Source organism: Ostrea edulis, chromosome 5 (genome assembly GCF_947568905.1).
Source record: "Ostrea edulis chromosome 5, xbOstEdul1.1, whole genome shotgun sequence".
In the NCBI taxonomy this organism is placed as follows: Eukaryota; Metazoa; Mollusca; class Bivalvia; order Ostreida; family Ostreidae; genus Ostrea; species Ostrea edulis.
In genome coordinates, this window is record NC_079168.1 from 66,001,484 (window position 1) to 66,023,318 (window position 21,835).

The 21,835-nt window shown below is 36.7% G+C and overlaps 1 protein-coding gene across 5 annotated transcripts in view; it reads left to right on the plus strand.

Annotated features, from left to right (window-relative positions):
* LOC125649793 (spectrin alpha chain, non-erythrocytic 1-like) overlaps positions 1 to 21,835 on the plus strand; it is a 157,580-nt gene that overhangs the window by 111,153 nt on the left and 24,592 nt on the right. For all 5 annotated transcript variants that reach the window (XM_056165159.1, XM_056165160.1, XM_048877571.2 and 2 more), the window contains 31 exons: positions 2,174 to 2,251; positions 2,496 to 2,623; positions 2,907 to 3,066; positions 3,174 to 3,251; positions 3,366 to 3,505; positions 3,730 to 3,853; positions 4,033 to 4,179; positions 6,617 to 6,790; positions 7,209 to 7,429; positions 7,776 to 7,962; positions 8,278 to 8,478; positions 8,749 to 8,865; positions 8,982 to 9,095; positions 9,343 to 9,525; positions 10,864 to 11,009; positions 11,682 to 11,907; positions 12,126 to 12,305; positions 12,959 to 13,162; positions 13,517 to 13,666; positions 13,758 to 13,862; positions 13,986 to 14,080; positions 14,174 to 14,264; positions 14,614 to 14,769; positions 14,917 to 15,108; positions 15,411 to 15,497; positions 16,249 to 16,367; positions 16,589 to 16,817; positions 20,423 to 20,544; positions 21,064 to 21,124; positions 21,207 to 21,308; positions 21,402 to 21,590. In XM_056165159.1, the coding sequence (XP_056021134.1) occupies positions 2,174 to 2,251; positions 2,496 to 2,623; positions 2,907 to 3,066; positions 3,174 to 3,251; positions 3,366 to 3,505; positions 3,730 to 3,853; positions 4,033 to 4,179; positions 6,617 to 6,790; positions 7,209 to 7,429; positions 7,776 to 7,962; positions 8,278 to 8,478; positions 8,749 to 8,865; positions 8,982 to 9,095; positions 9,343 to 9,525; positions 10,864 to 11,009; positions 11,682 to 11,907; positions 12,126 to 12,305; positions 12,959 to 13,162; positions 13,517 to 13,666; positions 13,758 to 13,862; positions 13,986 to 14,080; positions 14,174 to 14,264; positions 14,614 to 14,769; positions 14,917 to 15,108; positions 15,411 to 15,497; positions 16,249 to 16,367; positions 16,589 to 16,817; positions 20,423 to 20,544; positions 21,064 to 21,124; positions 21,207 to 21,308; positions 21,402 to 21,590 (4,506 nt within the window). The remainder of the gene's footprint in view (positions 1 to 2,173; positions 2,252 to 2,495; positions 2,624 to 2,906; positions 3,067 to 3,173; positions 3,252 to 3,365; positions 3,506 to 3,729; positions 3,854 to 4,032; positions 4,180 to 6,616; positions 6,791 to 7,208; positions 7,430 to 7,775; positions 7,963 to 8,277; positions 8,479 to 8,748; positions 8,866 to 8,981; positions 9,096 to 9,342; positions 9,526 to 10,863; positions 11,010 to 11,681; positions 11,908 to 12,125; positions 12,306 to 12,958; positions 13,163 to 13,516; positions 13,667 to 13,757; positions 13,863 to 13,985; positions 14,081 to 14,173; positions 14,265 to 14,613; positions 14,770 to 14,916; positions 15,109 to 15,410; positions 15,498 to 16,248; positions 16,368 to 16,588; positions 16,818 to 20,422; positions 20,545 to 21,063; positions 21,125 to 21,206; positions 21,309 to 21,401; positions 21,591 to 21,835) is intronic.

A 21,835-nucleotide genomic window follows, 5' to 3' on the forward strand; every position in this document is an offset into this window, starting at 1 on the left:
TAGTCGTAGGAATTTTGAATTTTTTAAGTCATTGTGGGAGAGGATGTATGGAAAGGGCATTGATAAGACATAGTGTAAGAAGTTATTCTTTCTGTGAGGTTGTAGAGAGGGTAGTGTAAGAAGTTATTCATTCTGTGAGGATGTAGAGAGGGTAATGATAAGACATAGTGGAAGTTATTATACTCCCCGAACGAAGTTCAGGGGTGCATATAGGAATCACTCTGTCTGTCCGTCCGTCTGTTTGTGCAGATTCGTATCCGGGCCATAACTTCTTTGTTCTTTGACTTAGGCTTACCATATTTGGCACACAGGTGGATCACCATGAGGCGATGTGTTGAGTACCTTCATGACCTCTGTATGACCTTGACCTCAAGGTCAAAATTAAAGGTTTTTTACAATGGATTCGTGTCCGGGCCATAACTTCTTTGTTCTTTGACATAGGCATACCATATTTGACACATGAGTGTATCACCATGAGACGATGTGTCATGTACCTTCATGACCTCCATATGATCTTGACCTCAAGGTCAAAATTAAAGGTGTTTACAATGGATTTGTTCTTTGACATAGGCATACCATAATTTACACATGAGTGTATCACCATGAGACGATGTGTCGGGTATCTTCATGACCTCTATATGACCTTGAACTTTGACCTTAAGGTCAAAATTGTTTTTAGGGTTTTGACATAGTCATTCCATAAGACATTGGTGTATCACCATGAGACTATGTGTCATGTACATTCATGACCTCTTTATGACCTTGACTGTTGATCTCAAGGTCAAAATTATAGGTTTATGCCATGGATTTGTGTTTGGACTATATCTTCCAATTTCTTCTACAAAGGCATACCATATTTTTACACTCAGGAAAGAGGTAATTTATACCTATTAACAACACCCTTTGGGAGATTGGGGTGGGGGGGGGGGGGGGTGTTATTCTTAGTGAGGTTGTAGAGAGGGTAGTGTAAGAAGTTATTCATTCTGTGAGGTTGTAGAGAGGGTATTGATAAGACATAGTGTAAGAAGTTATTCATTCTTCTGTTAGGATGTAGATAGGGTAGTGTAAGAAGTTATTATACCCCCCGCAACAAGTTGGGGGGGGGGGGGGGGGGGTGTTGTGGAATCGGGTTGTCCGTCTGTAGACGCAATGGTTTCCGGGCTCTAAAGCATTATCCTTTCCACCTACCGTCACCATATCATATATATGGACTACCCATGGGATGAAGATGTTCCCTATCGATTTTGGGGTCAAAGGTCAAGCGCACTGGACATTGAAGTAGCAATATAGTTTCCGGGCTCTAAAGCGTTATCCTTTCCACCTACAGTCACCATATCATACATATGGACTACCCATGGGATGAAGATGTTCCCTATTGATTTTGGGGTCAAAGGTCAAGGGCACTGGACATTGAAGTAGCAATATGGTTTCCGGGCTCTAAAGCGTTATCCTTTCCAACTACAGTCACCATATCATACATATGGACTACCCATGGGATGAAGATGTTCCCTATCGATTTTGGGGTCAAAGGTCAAGCGCACTAGACATCGAAGTAGCAATATGGTTCGGTTTGTCATGCCATTTGTTTTTTACACTCAGAAAAGAGGTAGTTTATACCTATTAACAACACCCTTTGGGAGATTGGGGTAAGCGGGGGGTATTCTTAGTGAGCATTGCTCACAGTACCCCTTGTTCATTCTGTGAAGTTGTAGATAGGGTAGTGTAAGAAGTTATTCATTCTATGAGGTTGTAGAGAGGGTAGTGTAAGAAGTTATTCATTCTGTGAGGTTTTAGAAAGGGTAGTGTAAGAAGTTATTCATTCTGTGAGGTTGTAGAGAGGGTAGTGTAAGAAGTTATTCATTCTGTGAGGTTTTAGAGAGGGTAGTGTAAGAAGTTATTCATTCTGTGAGGATGTAGAGAGGGTAATGATAAGACATAGTGTAAGAAGTTATTCATTCTGTGAGGTTATAGAGAGGGTAGTGTAAGAAGTTATTCATTCTGTGAGGTTGTAGAGAGGGTAGTGTAAGAAGTTATTCATTCTGTGAGGATGTAGAGAGAGAGAAATATGTGGGTATGTGTAAGTTAAAGAGTTAACATTCTGTTAAGATTCTGTTTATTCTCTTATTAGAGAGATATGCATGCCGGATAATTTTGTGTTGTGTTGTCTTTTAAGGATAAAGCTGCAGACAAGAGAAGGAAATTGGAGGATTCTGAAGAAGTCCAGAAGTTTAATAACGATGCCAAAGACCTGGTGAGTGTGTTGTTATTGTTTTTTGTCTCTGACTTTAGTTAAAGTGGAGGGACATTTAATCTTCTCTGCCAGTTTTTCCTTATGACTGTCACAAAAATTAGAACTAGCCCTTAAGTATGCAAATACTTTTACTTCAGGCTTCATATTCAGCATTCTGTTCATTTGATACCAATATACCGATGCAAAAAAATGGGGACGGGGCGCAGTTCAACAGGTTCCTCAAATGTTTTCCTTTTTTATACAGGGCATGTGGACAAGTGCTACCAAAGCAAAACTCCAGAATGCCGAGATGCCCCGAGAGGTACAGATGGCTGAAATCATGATCCAGGAACACCAAGAAATAGGAGAGGACATCAAAGCTCACAAGCCAAAGTAAGTCACCGGTTCAAATCCGACTAGAACCACCAGATCTACAGATGTATGTTTTATGTTGACTATAAAATCACTGATTCACAGTGAGCTAGAGCCAGATTTTTTTTAAATAGATGTATGCACTGTAAAATCATTTGAGGGCATTTACTTTATTCTTTTTGTGGTAGAAACTTGCCTGTGAAATAAAATAAGAGAAAATAAATGAATTGTATTGGAACACCCTTTTAACCCCTAAGTTGCAGATGTCCTGATTGTTACTCTACTCTGATTATTTTATTTCTAGGTTTGAGGATATAAGAATTCTGGGTAAAAGCATATTGGACAAAGACCCCGAGGTGACTGACGTGAAGAGCAAACTTGAGAAGCTGGGTGAGGATGAAGAAGTGATTGACAAAATGTGGGCAGACAGAAACCGACAACTTCAGCATGCATATGAATTACAGGTAACAATGTCTGATTGAAATAATCCAGCACAGGACAGAGATTTTAAAATCGTTGAATGTATGTTACGTATTCTTGCTATTATACAAGGAAACCTTGTTTCCTCCAGTTTTTTAACAAAGAGGCTGACAACATTGATTCCGTATCCAGTGGCCATGAGAAGTTCTTGGAGTTTGCTGATCTTGGGGTAAGTGTACATGAAATACAACATAATATTTTATGAGCTGTACATTATTTGATAAAATCTATTTATTTCATAAGCATTGAAGATTTTAACCAGTGTGGTTGTTATCTCACACAGGAAACGGTGGACGATGTGGAAACTTTATTCAAACGTCACGAAGACTTCGAAAATACGTTAGTCGTACAGGATGAGAAGTTGAAAGATTTAGATGAAATGGCAAACAAAAGGATAGCAGAGAAGCATCCAGATAAGGATCAGTAAGAGAAATCACAGAAAAAAGACAAATTTAAATGACAATCGGATACGGATTACACAGTCAGATTAGAGAGTTTTATCTGTACATTAAAGATTTTATTTTGTTACTAAGCCTGTACATGTGCAAGGTGTTTTTTCCTTTATGGGAAAGTAAACAAGCTTGATATTTTGAATGATTCCACTTTGTTACATATTTTAAAAATGGTCTTCATTGCTCTGTGAACAGTATTGACAAGAGAAGAAACGAAGTGCTAGGGAGGAGACAGAAAATAAAGGAGAGAGCAACAGACCGACACAATGCTTTACTGGCAGCGCAAGGCTTCCAGGAATTCAAGAGGGATGCCGATGAAGTGAGCACTGTTTCATGTTCATTTCTAGTTTTGTTTCAATGTAATAAACTGTCAATTCATTTATGTGATGCATAAGACATGATGTTGAAAAATTAACATAACAAGAATACTGTTGACTAGATGGAATTAAAAGTACTGACTTTTATAGGAAGGTATGACTTTTGTGTTTTGTGTTTTAGCTCTCTGATTGGATAAAAGAAAAATACAAAACAGCGACAGATGAGTCGTACAGAGATTTGGCAAATCTCCAGGAGAAGCTGAAGAAACACCAAGCCTTCGAAGCTGAAATCAAGGCCAACAATGAACGCCTCCAAGACTTGAATAATGTGAGTCTACGAATTAAATGTGAACAGTATATGTTGTTTTTAGCTTTAGATTAGGAAGTTTTCATTTACGTGTATTAAAGTAAAACTCGGATACAGTGAATTCCTGGGGTTCCTGTGAATTTTATTCCGGTTTATATATGTACTTCGCTATATCCACATAACATTATTTCTACAATTTATGATGAATTTTATTAGTCAACTATAGTTAACAGTAAAGCTAATGATATATACATGTATGTATTAACATTAAAATCGTAAGGTGGCATATTTATATTTGATTAGAATAAATATGAAATAAAAACTGCACTTGATCCGTGCTTGGGTATAATGATTGACAGCTCAAGCAGGACTCTTCTCCTACTCTACAAAAGCAATGGAAATGTCCTTGAGTATTTTAATTGATGGGTACTCATGATAAATCACTGAATAGACTTGATTAAGTATGGATGGTTTTTAAAAGAGGAACTATAGTATCTATGATATTAGTTGTGAGGGATGTTTAATGTTATAAACCAAAGTAGAAACAACCTGTTAAATGTGGTAGGTTGATTGTATATTGTTTAACGTCCCTCTCGAGAATCTTTCACTCGTATGGAGACGTTACTATTGCCAGTGAATGGCTGCAAAATGTTGGCCTATGCTCTGCGCTTACGACCTTTGAGCAGGGAGGAATCTTTATCATGCAACACCTGCTGTCTCATCCAAAGGACGGCACCATTTAGTCGCCTCTTATATCAAGCAAGGGGTACTGAGGACCTATTCTACCCAGTTCCATACAGGACTAAATGTGATAAATGAATTACACGAAATCTCTAGAAAAAAGAAGTCTATATAAACGGGTACAAATACATTTATATTTTAATGCATTTTGGGAATGAAAAACATACTATTTGTCCATAAATTTTCTACATCTGAATTCGTTGAAATACCAATTTTATATTTGCCCATTATAGACAGGTTATACTATGGAATGGCACAGTGTGTCGGTCTGTCAGTGCCTTGTGGATCAGATAAAAATGATGTTTATAAGACTAGCCAACTAGGGTCACCAAACTTGATACATACATGTATGTTCCCTGTGAATAAAGGAATAATTCTATTGTTTTTCAAGGTCAAAAGTCAAGGTTAAACTTACAGGACAGGGGTAATTTTATAAGCACAAAACAAGATAAAAACAGTACTAATTAAGCTAAGATAATCAAACTTGATACATGTACATATAATCAAACATAGATGTGCATCTGTCTGATATTGTATGTCTGTCAGTCTGTCTGTAAGCACCTTGTGGGTCAGATAAAAACAGTTCTTATAAGGTCAGGATCATCAAAATTGATGCAAGTTTTCATTGATTAGAGGAAGAAGGTTTAAATGTTAATCCTTTTTCTTTAATGACTACTGCAATTCTGAATATATTGGATGGGTGTATTTTGCAGAATGAGCATTGCTCTTGTAGAATAAAGAAATGTGAAGAGTGTTGTCGAGGATTTAAGATAGATTGTTTACTTGTAAATTCACTGTATCCATGTTTGCCCTTAATGCACTCTACTATAGACGTGTGGTGGTGGAAAATATTGATTTTATCTTGAATGTTTTCTAGTGTGTCAATGTTAATGTGGGGATTTGTGTGGCTTATATTAAGATTATGCTTCATCAATGATTTCAAATTTGCAGAAATATAAGGATGTAAGTAATGCCTTGAAAAGCAGATTAGAAGCTGTCTGCAAAGATTTTTTACATACGACACTCTTCAGTTCCCTCTTCTTTCAGCTGTTGCAGCTCCAGGCTTCTCTGTGTATATTTACCATCCACAATATATCCCATGATTCTCTTCACTATTGTCCATCTCGATACCCAGTATTTTTTTTATTCCTGCTGATGTATGTTTGCTGCATGTTATATATTCGAGGATTTAATTTAATGCATGTGCATCAATGCAACTGATATTTCGAGTTCTTCAATTTTTGCATGATGACGAGTCTTCAATTAGAATATGATGCTTTCATGTACAGAGTTCTCATCAATGCTCTCTACTCGGTTGTATGTTAACAGGTAATATGATGAGAAATTCCAGAGTAATCAGTTTTCGGATTCAATTCAATCAGTACCAGTACATGTCAGTTCTGCCACTGCTTTCTGTGTAGCACAGATCCAAATGGATGCTTTTTATAGCCATGATCCTGTATTTATACATGTAACTAGTATCCCAGAATTCCAAAGTGTAACTGATAAATGTTAAAGTTTTGTATTCTAAGCACAGTAATCGTGCAATTTAATGAAGACAAATTTACTGTTTATTAATACATCTTGACCATTTTATTGTTTTTCGTTCATCTTTGTATGGGAACATCACCTATATGTTTACTCTCCTTTTAGATCTAATTTATACAATCTGAAGTAAGCCTCTTTCAGACAGTGATTATTTGTGTATGATTTGTAGAGGGGTGACGGAATGGTGAAAGATGGTCATTATACCTCGCCAGAAATCCAGGAAATTCTACAGGACCTCAACGTTCAGTGGTCAGACATGTGTGAAAAGGCTAAAGACAAGGGAGACAAACTACAACAAGCTGCGGCCCAAGAAACACTTAACAAGGCTCTCGCTGATGCACAGGTCTGTGGCAATAGTTGTATAAAATGTTTTGTGGCTGCCCTAATGCTTACTGTAAAAGCATAATTTTTAGCAAGGATTTAATTTTGGCATTATGAGCGAAAGTGATGAGATCCCTAAAATTGAATATCGCTAATATTTATTCCATACCGAAGGTTATAGCGATCTTTCTTTGAATTATAAAGTGGCTAGAATTAGCTCTTGCTAAATAAATATAGATAGATAGACAAGTCTTAATGGAAAATTTGCTAAATTTGTGTTTCGCTAAAAGTTCCACTGATGTGGTAATTTGTTAACTTTTAAAAAGTCTTTGAAACTGAAATATTCATAAATCTGTTTCTGAAATATTTAGTAGTTAGAGGATATTTTTAAAGAAAAAATTAAGGAAAATAATATTTTGTTACCATTTCCTTGTCTATAGGCCAAGTTGGATGAAATGGAGAAATCAGTCGCTAATCCTGACCTTGGCTCTGACCTGCGTGGGGTCAAGGACTTGCTCAAGAAGCACCAGAACCTGGAAAATGAACTGGTGGTTTTGTCAGATCAGATTTCTTCCATTGTGTCACAGGGACAGGCCCTGGCTCAGTCCGGACATTTTGATAAAGCCAATATCCTCAAGGCAGTGGAAGATTTCAACAAGAGGTGAGGACGGTTTCATCTGTAGTTCGAAATATTATTTTTATACTGTAAACAGGGCAATTTACTGATGGTTGCACTTCAACAAAATATGTTTGTTAGAAAAACATTCTATAGAGATTTTTTCAGTGTATCAGATTCTTCATATTGCATTTTATTGTGAAATGTATTTAAAAATATAATTTTAAACTAGCAAAAAAAACCCCATGTTTACAGCAACATTAGATAAAGATATAGAATTGTTAAATCTGTAATTCCATGTTTAGAGGTCAGGCTAATTGATTTGAAAAGAAAGAAAGTATGGTCTTGTTTCACATCTAGATAAATTTGTAGTGCATATAATTATCTTCAGATTTGGGAAGTTGAAACCTGCAGTGGAAGAAAGGAAGAACAAATTACAGGATTCCCTGCACTTTTACCAGTTTAAGTTTGATGTGGATGAAGAAGTGCAGTGGATAAAGGAGAAACTACCCGCTGCTGCATCAGCGGACTACGGAAAGAGTTTAGTGGATGCCCAGAATTTTCAGAAAAAGCATCAGGTCTGTGTAGATATTGGCACAACAGTATTTACATTGAATTCTGCAAGTTTTTAGTTTGATCTATTGGAAGATGTTCTTTGCAAAGTTTGAATACAATACATGTATATACATGGGGGAATGTACTTGTAAAATGGTATGCAGAACCTTTACTAAGCATTAGAATAGGAGAAATGAAATTATTTCATTTGTATGGATGACCATTAATTGAAAATTGTATATGTATGAATCATTAAAAGTACCACAGAGTATTTTGTTTTTTATCCAACGTTAACCTTATGAAAAATTCATATTGGAAATGGTGTACTTGTCTTGTAGAAACTTGATCTGGAGATTCATGGCCACCAGCCAATTGTAGAACGGGTATTAGCCACTGGTGACAAGCTGATCGACCAGAAACATTACAATGGTAAACAAATCAAGGACAAATGCCAGGAGCTCCAGGTGTCCTGGGATGATCTCCTCAACAAGAGCAAGATCCGGAAAAAAAACCTGGATCTATCCGTTCAAATCCAGAAGGTAAGTCAAATTTTGACAACTATAATCTCTCAAATTCAAATCTAGGAGGTAAGCTAATGAGAAGATGGGTTTATCTCTCTTCTCTCTCTCCCTTTCTCTCTCTTCTCTCTCTTCCTTTATCTCTCAATATCATATTAGAGTGAAGAAAGTGTGAATTACCAGTAATGAAGTAATGTGTGGGTTGTTATAAAAGATGTGATGAAATACTTTTTAAATTTTGATTGGATAGTGCTATACTATCAAACTGATTTGTTCTACAACATTTTGCAGTATTTGAATGATGTGGAGGAGCTGGAAAATTGGATAAATGATAAAATGGCACTGGCCACTAGCAAGGACTATGGCAAGGACGAAAACTCAGCCGACAAGCTTCTGACAAAGAACAAGGTGTGTGGGCATGACTTGTACCCTAGAATATCAATGCAGTTTATGAATTGCAAAGAGATTTAACCTGAAAATACCACAAAATTCTGAAGGATTATGGATTGTTATTTCTTGTGTAGGTATTGGAGACAGACATCCAGACTTACCAGGGAATTGTGACAGGGCTTGGTAAAGAGGCCCAAAGGTTGTTCAAGATTGGCTGCCAAGACCCTGCCACTCTACGGAAGGCACAGGTATGTTCTAAAACCAGAGTCCGAAAGATCTGCAGACATTATCAGAATGAAGACATCCATCAATGTAGACATGCTGTTTGTGTTATGTACTACAGATTAATTTGATTACAAAGGCTCAGATGCTTTGATGCACTTAAATTTTTTAAGGAAGAACGAAATCCCAAAACATTGTGTGGCTTTCATTAATTACATATACTGCTAGGTGTATTTGCAGATAATTTTTTAACTTCTTAAAACTCAATATTAGGACAGTCTCCAGGAGCATTTGAACAAGTTGAAGAGACTGGCTGCTGACAGGACTCATGAGCTGGAAATGTCAAAGTGGCTGCATGCCTACAACAGAGAAAGCAGAGACTTTGAGGAGTGGATCGACGATCAGATGCAGCTGGCGGCCTCGGAGGAATACGGATCTGACTATGAACATCTCGTTGTAAGGAGACTTCCTCTCTTGAGACATACTCTACTCATCTAAAAATAATCTTGTACAGTGTATATGTGGATTTTAAGTTCTTGTTATATAGTTTTAAGTTTGTTTCAGGGTTTCAGTTTCTTGTATGCATGAATGTTCCCATGATATTATGGGTAGATTACATTCACTGTAGATTTTATCTCAATGGTTTTGGTCTACAATGAAAAATAAGAATGCAGCAGCATTGATAATCTTGCGTACAATATTAGCTTGAACATTTCTAATAGTAAGTATGTGTTTGTAAACAACATGGTAATTTAATTTTTATGAACCTATGCCTGTAATTAGGTCTTTCCATCTTTCTTTGGAAAGATTTGGATGTTGTTCTCAATCTTCTATCTCTCTCTTTTTTTTTTTTATCATTTCAAAAAATTCACACCTAGACTTCTCAAAAAACCTTTCTATGAATACTTCATGCGAAATCGAAAGTCAGAGAGACACAAAACCTTTCTGTAATTAATTCACATTAGAACTATGCATAGAGACATGGGACCCCTTGCATATGCCTTTTGACCTTGAAAATTAGTTCCAAGTTCAAGGGTAACAGTCATCTAGGAAATGAGATTCTGTACGTGTTTCAAGGTTATGTAAGACCTTGTGATCATCCAGGAAATGAGATTCTGTACATGTTTCAAGGTTATGTAGGGCCTTGTGATCATCCAGGAGATGAGATTCTGTACGTGTTTCAAGGTTATACTGGACCTTGTGATCATCCAGGAAATGAGATTCTGTACGTGTTTCAAGGTTATGCTGGACCTTGTGATCATCCAGGAGATGAGATTCTGTACGTGTTTCAAGGTTATACTGGACCTTGTGATCATCCAGGAAATGAGATTCTGTACGTGTTTCAAGGTTATGCTGGACCTTGTGATCATCCAGGAAATGAGATTCTGTACGTGTTTCAAGGTTATGTAGGGCCTTGTGATCATCCAGGAAATGAGATTCTGTACGTGTTTCAAGGTTATGCTGGACCTTGTGATCATCCAGGAGATGAGATTCTGTACGTGTTTCAAGGTTATGCTGGACCTTGTGATCATCCAGGAAATGAGATTCTGTACGTGTTTCAAGGTTATGCTGGAGCTTGTGATCATCCAGGAGATGAGATTCTGTGTGAATTTTGATGAATGTTTTTTGACTCTTAGTGCCTTTTTGATTTCAGTTAAATGATACTCTATGATATTTAAACTTCATTATACTCAATACCATAATCAGAATTAGATGTTAGATCTGCTCGCATACATATATCTAACATCTAATTTTAATTAGATTGGATAATTAAGTTGCTTGATTGTTTCATAGATACTAAGGAACAGATTTGAAGAATTCAAGCGGACGGTAGAGGCTGGCACAGAGAGGTTCAACAGATGTGAGAGACTTGCGAAATGGCTGTTAGAAGACAAAACGCAGTATGAAGATGAAGTCAAAGAGAGACAGGCTCATCTTAGGTATATACATGTATCGTGTGCAGTAGGAAAAAGAAGTCAGTCTTACAACTTTGTAAAATAGCATAAACTCGCAGGTACAACACGATTTTGGATGTGGAGGATTGCATGTGCTCCACAAAAATTTTCTCTTTCAATTATTTTAGATTGATTTTGTAATTTTATCATCATTTTGGCATGCTAAGCTGATAATACTAGTGTGTGCACACCATTTTAACATTGATTGACAACATCATTAAAATATTGAAGGTATGGTTACGAATTACTATCAATATAATGTACTAGCCAATGAACATTGGTAGCTTGAAGTTTGTAGATGTTTAATTTAGGGATTCGTTTGTCAATTACTTAAGGTTGTTTAACTCAAATCTGGAAGAAAGGAAAGCAATGACTGTCAATGTGATTGATAAAGTGGGTTTAAGAAAAGAAAAATTAATGACATGAAATTGTAATTGCCTAAAAACTAGTTATCAAATTGTATCAAAATTGCTTGCAATGAATATTTGTTTCACAGTTAACTTTCAAGAATTATCTTTTCAATTGAAGACAAATACCTATTTCTGATGCACATTATAAATGCATACAAAGCAAATTTCCTAAGATTTCCAAGGTTTAGCATAAAATCTTAGAGATGCAGGTTATCTAAGAGGTCTTATTAAACCTGACAAATTTCAGGGAGAAATGGAACCAACTTTTGGAGCAGATTGAGAATCGAGACCAGAAGATGTATGGTGCCGGAGAGATCCACAGGTTCAATAGAGATGTAGAGGATGCTCTCACAAGAATCCAGGAGAAATACTCCAGTATACCCGAAGACCAGGGCAGAGACCTTTTCGCAACCCAGAGCTACCTCAAGAAACATGAGAGATTTGAAAATGAACTGGTGGCATTAGAGGCACAGGTACCTATCCTGTAGTATAGCTGACCTCTAACTAGGTGTTTTCTGTGCATTGCTTTATGTTAACAATGAATTGAGTAAAAATATGTGTGAATTTCATCCTCATTTATGATTTACTCTGAAGGCAAGACTTTTTATTGGTTTCAAAGGTACAAAATTGTTTACCATTTATCGAATTTCAGAGATGGTATTTTAAAACTTGCATGCAATCCTTTTTCCAGTTACAAGTCCTGATTGAGGACTCTACTAGACTTCAGCAGACTTACCCCGGGGAGAATGCAGAGCAGATAGAACAGCTGCAAGCCACAGTGGTAGAGAACTGGGGAATTTTACAGGACAGGGCCATTCAGAGGAAAGAGGAACTGGTCAATACAATGGACTTACACCGTTTCCTGGCCGACGTAAGTCAACGCAGGAAGTTTATCTGACATACAACTGTTTTATAGGTCCAAGAGATACTGCTACATGTCTATTAATTTTTATTATTACATGCAGCAAAATATGATTTATTTCAGATTAAAAAAAGAATTTAAAAGTTATGTTGAGTTCAAAGTTCATATGTACATGACTGTAGACTTGATCTTTTGCATTGAGTTTTTACTTTTGTGCAGTTCTATTTTATCCATTGAAATTTTTTAGTTTGCTGCTATGAATTTCAACATATTTTTTTTTTTTACCCAAAAACTAATTTTCAATTGGTTTATCGAGAGCCATTCTAGATTGAATAGAATTTCAAAAACGCCTTTTGTTTTACCACTGACACTTTAAGACAATCCTCGCTTTGAAGTTTTATAATATTACATCGTAAACATACTCTTTGTTTCATTATATTTTAGTATACATGTAATTATTATATTTTGGCATTTTTAATTCATTCTACACTGTGAGATTTTGTGTAAAGCAATTTGGATTGTTTTATTGTTATTTCACAGGACAATCTATAACTGTCATATGATAGTAAAGTATCATATAGATAAAAGTACTCTTACAGACTCAAAAGACTAGTTAAAAAATTCATGATATGATGATTTAATTGACCTCTTTGTTAACACAGGTGAGAGATCTGATGGGTTGGGCCAATGAAATTGAGCAGGAAATGACATCAGACAAGACAGCACGAGATGTGTATGGAGTAAACATCATTAAGACACGCCATGAGGAGCTGAAAGCGGAAATAGATGCTCGGACAGACACCTTCACTGCGATCATACAAACTGGAGAGGAAATGATAAACAATGACCACTACGCCAAGGCAGAGGTATTGTATAGGAGTTGAAGAAGACACACCTAGATCAGCCGGGGGGGGGGGGGGGGGGGGGGGGGGGGGTACAGTCGTAGGGAAACTAGTCAATATTGTTTTAAAGCTGGTCAAAAGAAAAGTGTTGTTGTCTGACAGCTTGTAGGGCATCTATAATGTGGTGTGAAACTGTGCCTGTCCATTCATATAAGGATTCTTATCCCAACAGGAATTTGATGTTCGTATGATAAACTGATTATCAATCTTGCCATAGTTATTTCTCAGACCTAGCAATGCATAGTACAGTAAGAAATCATTTGTAAAGATATCAGTGGACTTTTAGTAGCTGTTAAATAAGAATTGTCTTTGTTTCAGATTGAAGAAAAGGTTAAGTTGGTTACAGATACTCAGGATAGACTGCGGCAGGTGTGGGATGAGAGGCGAGACATGTACGAACAGCTGTACGATTTCCACACATTCCTCAGGGACGCTCAGCAGTTAGACACCATCAGCTCTTCTCAAGAGGTGAACACCAAATCATAAAATCAGAAACTTTTTGTGGAAATATTCCCACCCTTCAGAATGTTTAATTACTGTGGGGGGTGTTTCATTCCAGGCTTACTTGGCCAGCTGCGAGTTTGGCAGTACAGTGGATCAGGCTGAAGCCCTCATCAGGAAGCATGATGCGTTCGACAAAGTCCTGGAAGCACAGGAAGACAAGGTACATACAAAGTTCTGTTTCCCTTTTAGTGATTTTATTTCATCATGCATGTAAGTTATATAATGGGCAGTGAATAAAGTGCATAATACATAAAATGTATTCCTTCAATGTCTTACTGTGCAGTTGGAAGCTCTGTCGGCCCATGGTCTGAAAATGGTGGAAAACAAGCATTTTGAAGCACCTAAGATAAAACAAACAATTGATGATGTCACAGGAAGGTACAAGAAAGATTCTAGTTAAACTCTTCTATTGATGATCATGGTATAGAGTTTGAACTTTCAGAAATGATGTTTTTAAATTCTGTTTTTCAGGAGAGGTAATCTTATGGCCCAAAGCAAATCCAGAGAACAGAAACTGAATGATTCCCTTTTGTATGCTCAGTTCAACAGAGATGTGGCAGAGGTACTAGTCATTGTTTAGAATCTAGAAAACAAAAATCAGATATGGACGTGCATCGCAGTATTGAATTGAGTTACAGCTCATTAATGAGTTGAGTTACAGCTTAGCAATGAGTTGAGTTACGGTTCAGCAATACAGCTATGTAACGAGTTGAGTTAGAGCTCAGTCATGAGTTGAGTTACAGCTATGTAACGAGTTGAGTTACAGCTCAGTCATGAGTTGAGTTACAGCTATGTAACGAGTTGAGTTACAGCTCAGTAATGAGTTGGGTTTTAAGTGAGAGTACATGTAACCTTTGAATACAATGGACATTTCTTAGGAGTTTTATCAATTAATATGAAACCATTTGTAGGCTGAAGGATTGATCGATGACAAGTTGAAAGTGGCATATGAGGATGACTTTCAAGATGTCACAGCCTTACAAGACAAGATTAAGAAACTACAGAAGCATCAAGCCTTTGAGGCAGAAATTTTGGCCAACACAGACCAGATCACTAAGATTAAAGAGGTAAAGAAGTGCTTGTGGAAAATTAGATTAATGTGTTTAGGTTTCAAATAAAAATGTACATACTTTGTGGAAGATGACTCTTTATGGGAGATAGCTCAAGTGAATGTGTGATTCAGAAAGGAAAAATACTGTATCTATTTTGTATAGGAAGGAGATGTTTTGCTGAAAAAGAAACACCCAGAATCGGACAAAGTGAAACAAAGTCTACAGAGGCTGAATTCCAAGTGGAACGAGCTCCTGCAAGCCTCAAACAACCGAGGAAAGGGCCTGGTGGAGCTGAAGGACATCCTCATGTTCAATGAGCAAGTGGATAAAGTGGAAATGTGGATGAGAGAGAAAGTAAGATGTAATGTGTTTTCATCAAACTTTGATTATTTGTGTTCACTTTGAATCTGTTTATACTTGGATTTATTTGAATGAAGTAGTAATCATTATTGAATTTGAGATACAGAGTGGAACAGTTTATCATTTACTTAAGAAAAAGTTTAATTTGTGACAATTTCTTTATTATGGAAATGAAATTTGATTGTGACAATGATCATCCTGATTGATATCACCATTAAATGTCAGTGGCAAACTTCATTGAGATTTCTCACACATGGATAAATGTGAGGTGACATGTTGTTGTTGTTGTTGAACAGGAAGCTTTGGTCAGTGCAGGTGACATGGGGAGAGACTATGAACACTGTCTGGAGCTCCAGAAGAAGGCCAATGACCTGGAATCTGCAGTATGTAGACATCCATATCGGGCTAGTCCTATTAACCATATACATTTACATGTATTTACTCTGATTTGCTTCCTAATTTTGTGAACAACCCTTTGGATCAGCTTGATATATTGTAGAATCGTGTAGCTAACAGTTTTTCATTAATTCTTACAGACAAATATACAAGTATGTGTAAGCGCATGGTCATTTCTCTTCATTTGTATTATTTTTTGCACATATATTATCAGTAGCCATTTAGATGCCTTTCGTCTTGTCCACTTTAAGTGGATCATCTCCCTTTGTAGCCTTTGATATCTTATCCCACCTTTGCAACCAAACCATTTATTCAACAACCACATTGAAACTTGATAGCTCTTTTTATCATGAACTCTTATATTTGACCTTTCCCATGAAATCCTGATAATGGAGATAAATTTTCATCATCAATTCAGCTCTAATGTCGAGGATTTACCTTTTATAATTATTTTTTTCATGCATTTAAATTTGAAATTGATTAGAGATAATGTTCTTAGGGATAATGGAGTTTTCTCTTTTGGTAATTTGAAGTGCATGTTTTTTATTGGTTATTGGGGAAAAGTCTTGTATTTTGTAGAAAGAGAACTACACAACAAGTCTGAAATCATTCACAATTATTGCAATATGATACCCCAAAGAGACGGTTTATTTGTAAATGTTAGAGGTGGTTTACTTCAGAAATGGTGCCATATTACACTTTTGTTTGATAAGTGATGTATTTGCTTGTGTTTGCCAGGGTATTACTGTGGATGATAAACGGATAGCAGACATCAATGCTCTGGCAGACAAACTGATATCCCAGGGGAGAACAGACACAAATGCTGTCAAAGAGAAGCGTAACTACCTTAATCAAAAGTAAGTTTCCCAGAGTCGCATTTCTAGATCAATAATACAATACATAGACTAGGATTGAATGGAATCAATGAGATCCTGTACTGAAGCTCAGGGATTAATATTGTATGGTCTGTGAATATATATAAACAAGTTTTCATATGGACAATTTTGGGGGGAAAGCAGACAAAAATAGAATACATGTATGTTTACACTTGGTTTTAAAATAAAAAGTTTTCTTGTAGATGGAAAGAAGTGAACATTGATTTGGAAAACTACAAAGAGAATTTGTCGTGTGCTTTGGAGATCCATTCATTCAACCGTGATGTAGACGAGATGTTGGACAGGATTAACGAGAAGGCTCTGTTGTTATCTAGTGAGGACCTCGGCAAGGACCTCCCGAGTGTGGAGGCCCTCCAGAGGAAGCAGGAAGAGGTGGAGAGAGACATGACCGCCTTACAGAACCAGCTCGAGGTGGGTACAATCTGTAGAAGAAATCGGTCTATACTTGATTACCAGTAGTGGGTACAATCCGTGGAAGAAAGAAATCGGTCTATGCTTGATTACCAGTAGTGGGTACAATCCGTGGAAGAAAGAAATCGGTCTATGCTTGATTACCAGTAGTGGGTACAATCCGTGAAAGAAAGAAATCGGTCTATGCTTGATTACCAGTAGTGGGTACAATCCGTGGAAGAAAGAAATCGGTCTATACTTGATTACCAGTAGTGGGTACAATCCGTGGAAGAAAGAAATCGGTCTATACTTGATTACCAGTAGTGGGTACAATCCGTGGAAGAAAGAAATTGGTCTATACTTGATTACCAGTAGTGGGTACAATCCGTGGAAGAAAGAAATCGGTCTATACTTTATTACTCGGTAGTGGGTATAATCCCCAGGCTTGTATTTCTCAAAAAAATCTCAAACTTTAGTTTGAGTTTTCTTTTATTTGAACAGTCAAAATTTGAGTAAAATCCCAGACTAAAGTCCAAGTTTCGACTGAGATTGTTTCTAGAAATCCAGACCTGAACAGCTTGCGATGGGTATAAGTTTGAAATGAAGGCCAATATTCTGTGTACAGTACCCACAACGTTATTCTTGACATTCCTATCGTGTTCTATCGTGCGTGTATCCTATTGTATCGTGCGTGTATCCTATTGTATCGTGTTTTGCGTTTATCAGGTTTTCCGTTTTCTATCGTGTTTTGCGTTTATCAGGTCTATCGTGTATCGTGTTTTGCGTGTATCAGGTTTTCCGTTTATCGTGAAAATAGTTTATCGTGTAGCTTCGGAAACTATCGGGATTGTATATCAAATCTAATGAAAAAGTATGATACTTTTCAAAAACTTTATTCGTTTTGTTAAAGAAGCTATTTTTAGTAATTGAGAAAAGACAATATATTTGAAGGAGAACATAAAGCTGTTGATTTTAAGGCAGAAGAAGAGCTATTTATCTGTCCAGAGAGGGTGAAAATTTATTACAATTTCATTCTAAGTAATATGAAAAGTAGGCAGTGGTTTGCTGAGCAAACCGGGGACAGTAAATCTGAAAGCTCCTTCATGTACAGTTCATAAACATATCCTTGTCTAGAAACAATTATTTGTAATTAACACTAACAGAGAAATAGGAAGTTCCGATTTGAAAGGAAAAATCAGTAAAGTACGTTATTGATTACATATATTTTAATAATGGCTCGTTTTCTTCCGATTTTTTTTTCCACCTGTGTTCTATTTATAATACCCACCATTGAACTTGTGCGCGTCTGTGTATCACCCGTGTTTTGACTGCAAACATTCTCAGGGACATTGTATTTGACACATTTAGAAGATTAAGTGTTAAAAAGGTGCAAGGGTAGATACTGGAAATTAATACCGGGTTTAATGATTATATGTATTTTTTTTTTGACATACTAAACACAATTTTTTAAGCGTTTCAAAATTGTGAATTTAAAAAAGCCATGTTTTATTAATTTTTTTTTCATAGTTTATTTATTTTTGTTATTAAGATATCAATTCAAATACATATGTTCCAATTACTTATGAATATCAATCATCACTCATCATGTAGAAATATCTAATGTATGAATATTTGGTGTAATGCAATGGATCTTTTTTAAAGTGGTCATGATGAAAATAATTGTAATTGTTGAATGACCGGTGAACTTAGAGCTTGATGCAAAATACAGTATAATTTGTCCAAACCGGCCTCTGAGTACTCCGGCGCTCTGTCAATTCTGGCCACAAAATATAGTCCCTAACATTTCTTTAACAAATCCTTTATTAATAATTCCCTGTACTCTGGATACTGCGTATTCTGTATATCGGCCGGCTTACACAGTCCCAACTGCTATCAATTAACTTTAATTATCCTGTGTGAACCGGCCCCTCGATGATACACCACCCTAATTGTTGCGGTCAATTGTATTCGGTGTACACAAGGTCCCAACTGCTTGTAATTAGCTCTAATTACCGCATTTAAACCAGCCACCCCACAATGACCAACCTGTCGGTATTCGGTCGATCACACGCAGTGTACACAAAGGGTGTCTCAAGGGAAGCCACGGGTAAGTAAAAGAGTGCAACTGGCGAGGAGTCGCGATCAGTTTAAAATAAAACCTGATTTTTAGGGGGTGCAATTTTCAATTATGACAGCACCACGCATGAGGTAATGGCGCTCCCCCTAACGACAGAGACGAGAACTGACATTAAAAGACAAAGTTCAATTAATCGATAAATTCGATACATTCTTGGAATGAAACAAAATCGGCAACAATCCCGTTATGTTTTCCAAAAGCAGGGTTTCCCCTCGTGGACTTCTCGGAGCTCTACGGCGAGTCAGACAGTGATGATATGCAGTTAGCTAACACAACTCGCCATGTCCGGTCGATCACTCGGCATTGTATTAGTTTCCGTTTCACAAATTGAGACAGTTGAAAGCGATACATTTGCAATGAAAGCTGGGAAAGACAAATTTTAAACAAACACAACACAAACTTGACAAACGTACATAATATAGCACTTGATAACGGCGATGATGTAGACGAAATCGACAATTAACCAACAGAAAATTGCGCGAATTATTCCCAGATTTTAAACTGTTTAATAAAAATTGAACTATTTCAAATGAGCACGACAATAAAACACTGACATTTATATTTTTACATTTTGAGTTCTTTTGTGATATATTAAAACGTTGGCAATCATTACACACGTATGCATAGATAGTGAATACAAGGGAAGCAACTCTCATTATTGTCAACATTCTGTACTCCGGACTCTGTACAAACCGGCCAATTTCTTTGGAACCACACATAGCCGGTTTAGACAGATTATACTGTAACCCCCTCCTCGCTACACACAAAATATTCCTTGGTTTATTTCACATTCAAGATAATAGACATTATAATCAGAGAGCTGCTGAAGCATGATATCACAACATTATATTATATCTAATTAATTCACTGTATAATTTATATATTAAACATAATATAATTTTAGAATCATTGGCTGGGAAAATTCAAATAGATATCAAATAATGAATTAAATACCGTTATACAGTTTAGTTTTCTGATTTTAGCTGTGATGGCGTAAAAAATTGAAATAAAAATATTTTTTTTAAAAGTACATGACCGTGTATTAAGAAATTATACATTTTAGGTGTATAATGAATATTGAAATCCTTCAGTATTATTACCAACATAATGTAATTATGTTGTCGGTATCAAAATTTCGTTCTGTCTAACATTTCTATCAGGTTTTCCGTTTATCGTGAAGATCGTTTATTGTGTTTTGAGTTTATCGGGAATATCGTTTATCAGGTTTTGCGTTTATCAGGTTTATCGTGTATCCTATTGTATCGTGCGTATATCCTATCGGATCGTGCGTGTATCCTATCCTATCGTGCGTTTATTGTGTTCTATTGTTTATCATGTCAAGAATAACGTTGCGGGTACTGTATACGATACATTTGTTGAGTTGAGATATATGTAAGGAATCTTGGATCACACTTAAGCTATACACATTCACAAAAATCTAGAGAAAAGGGCAGGTTTCAAGTGTACATGTCATTTCTTCATTGTATAGAAAATGGAGTCCCTGGAGAGTAAGCTATGTAGGAAATATCCGGACAAGGCTGAGGCTATTCACCAGAAACAGCAGGAGGCCCAGGACAACTGGGAGAAGCTGGAGGAATTGTCGGACAACAGGTAACAGTGTGATCCATCATAACATTAGACAACAGGTAACAGTGATTGTGATCCATCATAACATTAGTCAACAGGTAACGGTGTGATCCATCATAACATTAGTCAACAGGTAACGGTGTGATCCATCATAACATTAGTCAACAGGTAACGGTGTGATCCATCATAACATTAGTCAACAGGTAACAGTGTGCTCCATCATAACATTAGTCAACAGGTAACAGTGACTGTGATCATAACATTAGTCGGGGAAAATTACTGTACGATTGCCAAGCACTGATTGTGTGGTCGATTATAAACGGGGGGGGGGGGGGGGGGGGGGGATATTAATTCATGATTGCTGAGCTGAGTTTGTGAGATTGATTATGAATATAAGTAAGGAAAAATTAACACCAAAAGCTGGTTGATTATAAACATCAATCGGGGGGAAACTTAATGTCTGACAGCCAATAAACGTCCATGGATTACACTAATATTACAATCATGGAAATTAAAATTGTGTTCTTTATTTTTTTTTCTCAGGAAACAGAAACTGTCTGATTCTTATCAGTTACAGAAATTTCTTGCGGACGCCAGGGAACTGGTAGGTGTCAGAAACAAATAGCAATGTTTTATATGAATTTGCTGTACAGAGGTGGTCATTAATTTACTCTCTGTGTCTATAGGTCTCCTGGTCCAGTGAGATGGTGCAGAGAATGAACGCGGCAGAGTTAGCGAAAGATGTTCCCGAGGCCGAGAGTATGCTTCAAATTCACCATGAACGCAAGGTATTCCCATGGTGTACAATTCATGGATTTGTCCACTTAAAAAAAGTCTTAAGAATGAACTTTTTGAACATGGATAGTAAATCTGTTTTACAGGCTGAGATAGAGGGAAGGAAGTCTCATTTTGCTGCTGTGCGTGAACACGGAAACAGACTGGTCGAGAAGAAACACTATTCATCAGAAGAGATCCAGAAAATGACTGGTCAGCTGGATCACACCAAACTAATGCTGAACGCTGCGTGGGATAAACGAAATCATCTCCTTACTCAGTGTCACGACTTACAGGTTGGTGATGTTTTAACATTCTACTTGACATTGTTTTTCTGTTTATTTAATGTATCATTTTGGATTCAAGGACAGATTCAGAAAAAAAAATTCAATGAAAGGGGGGAGGTGAGTTGGAACTCCTGTAACCACACTTCTAGGTCTGCCGCTTTGATGTATGAAAGAATGTAACTTTGTTTTAGATTTTTGCAAAGTGATGATACAGTTGAGTAAAATTAGAAATAGTGCTTAGGTTCAAGATGTAC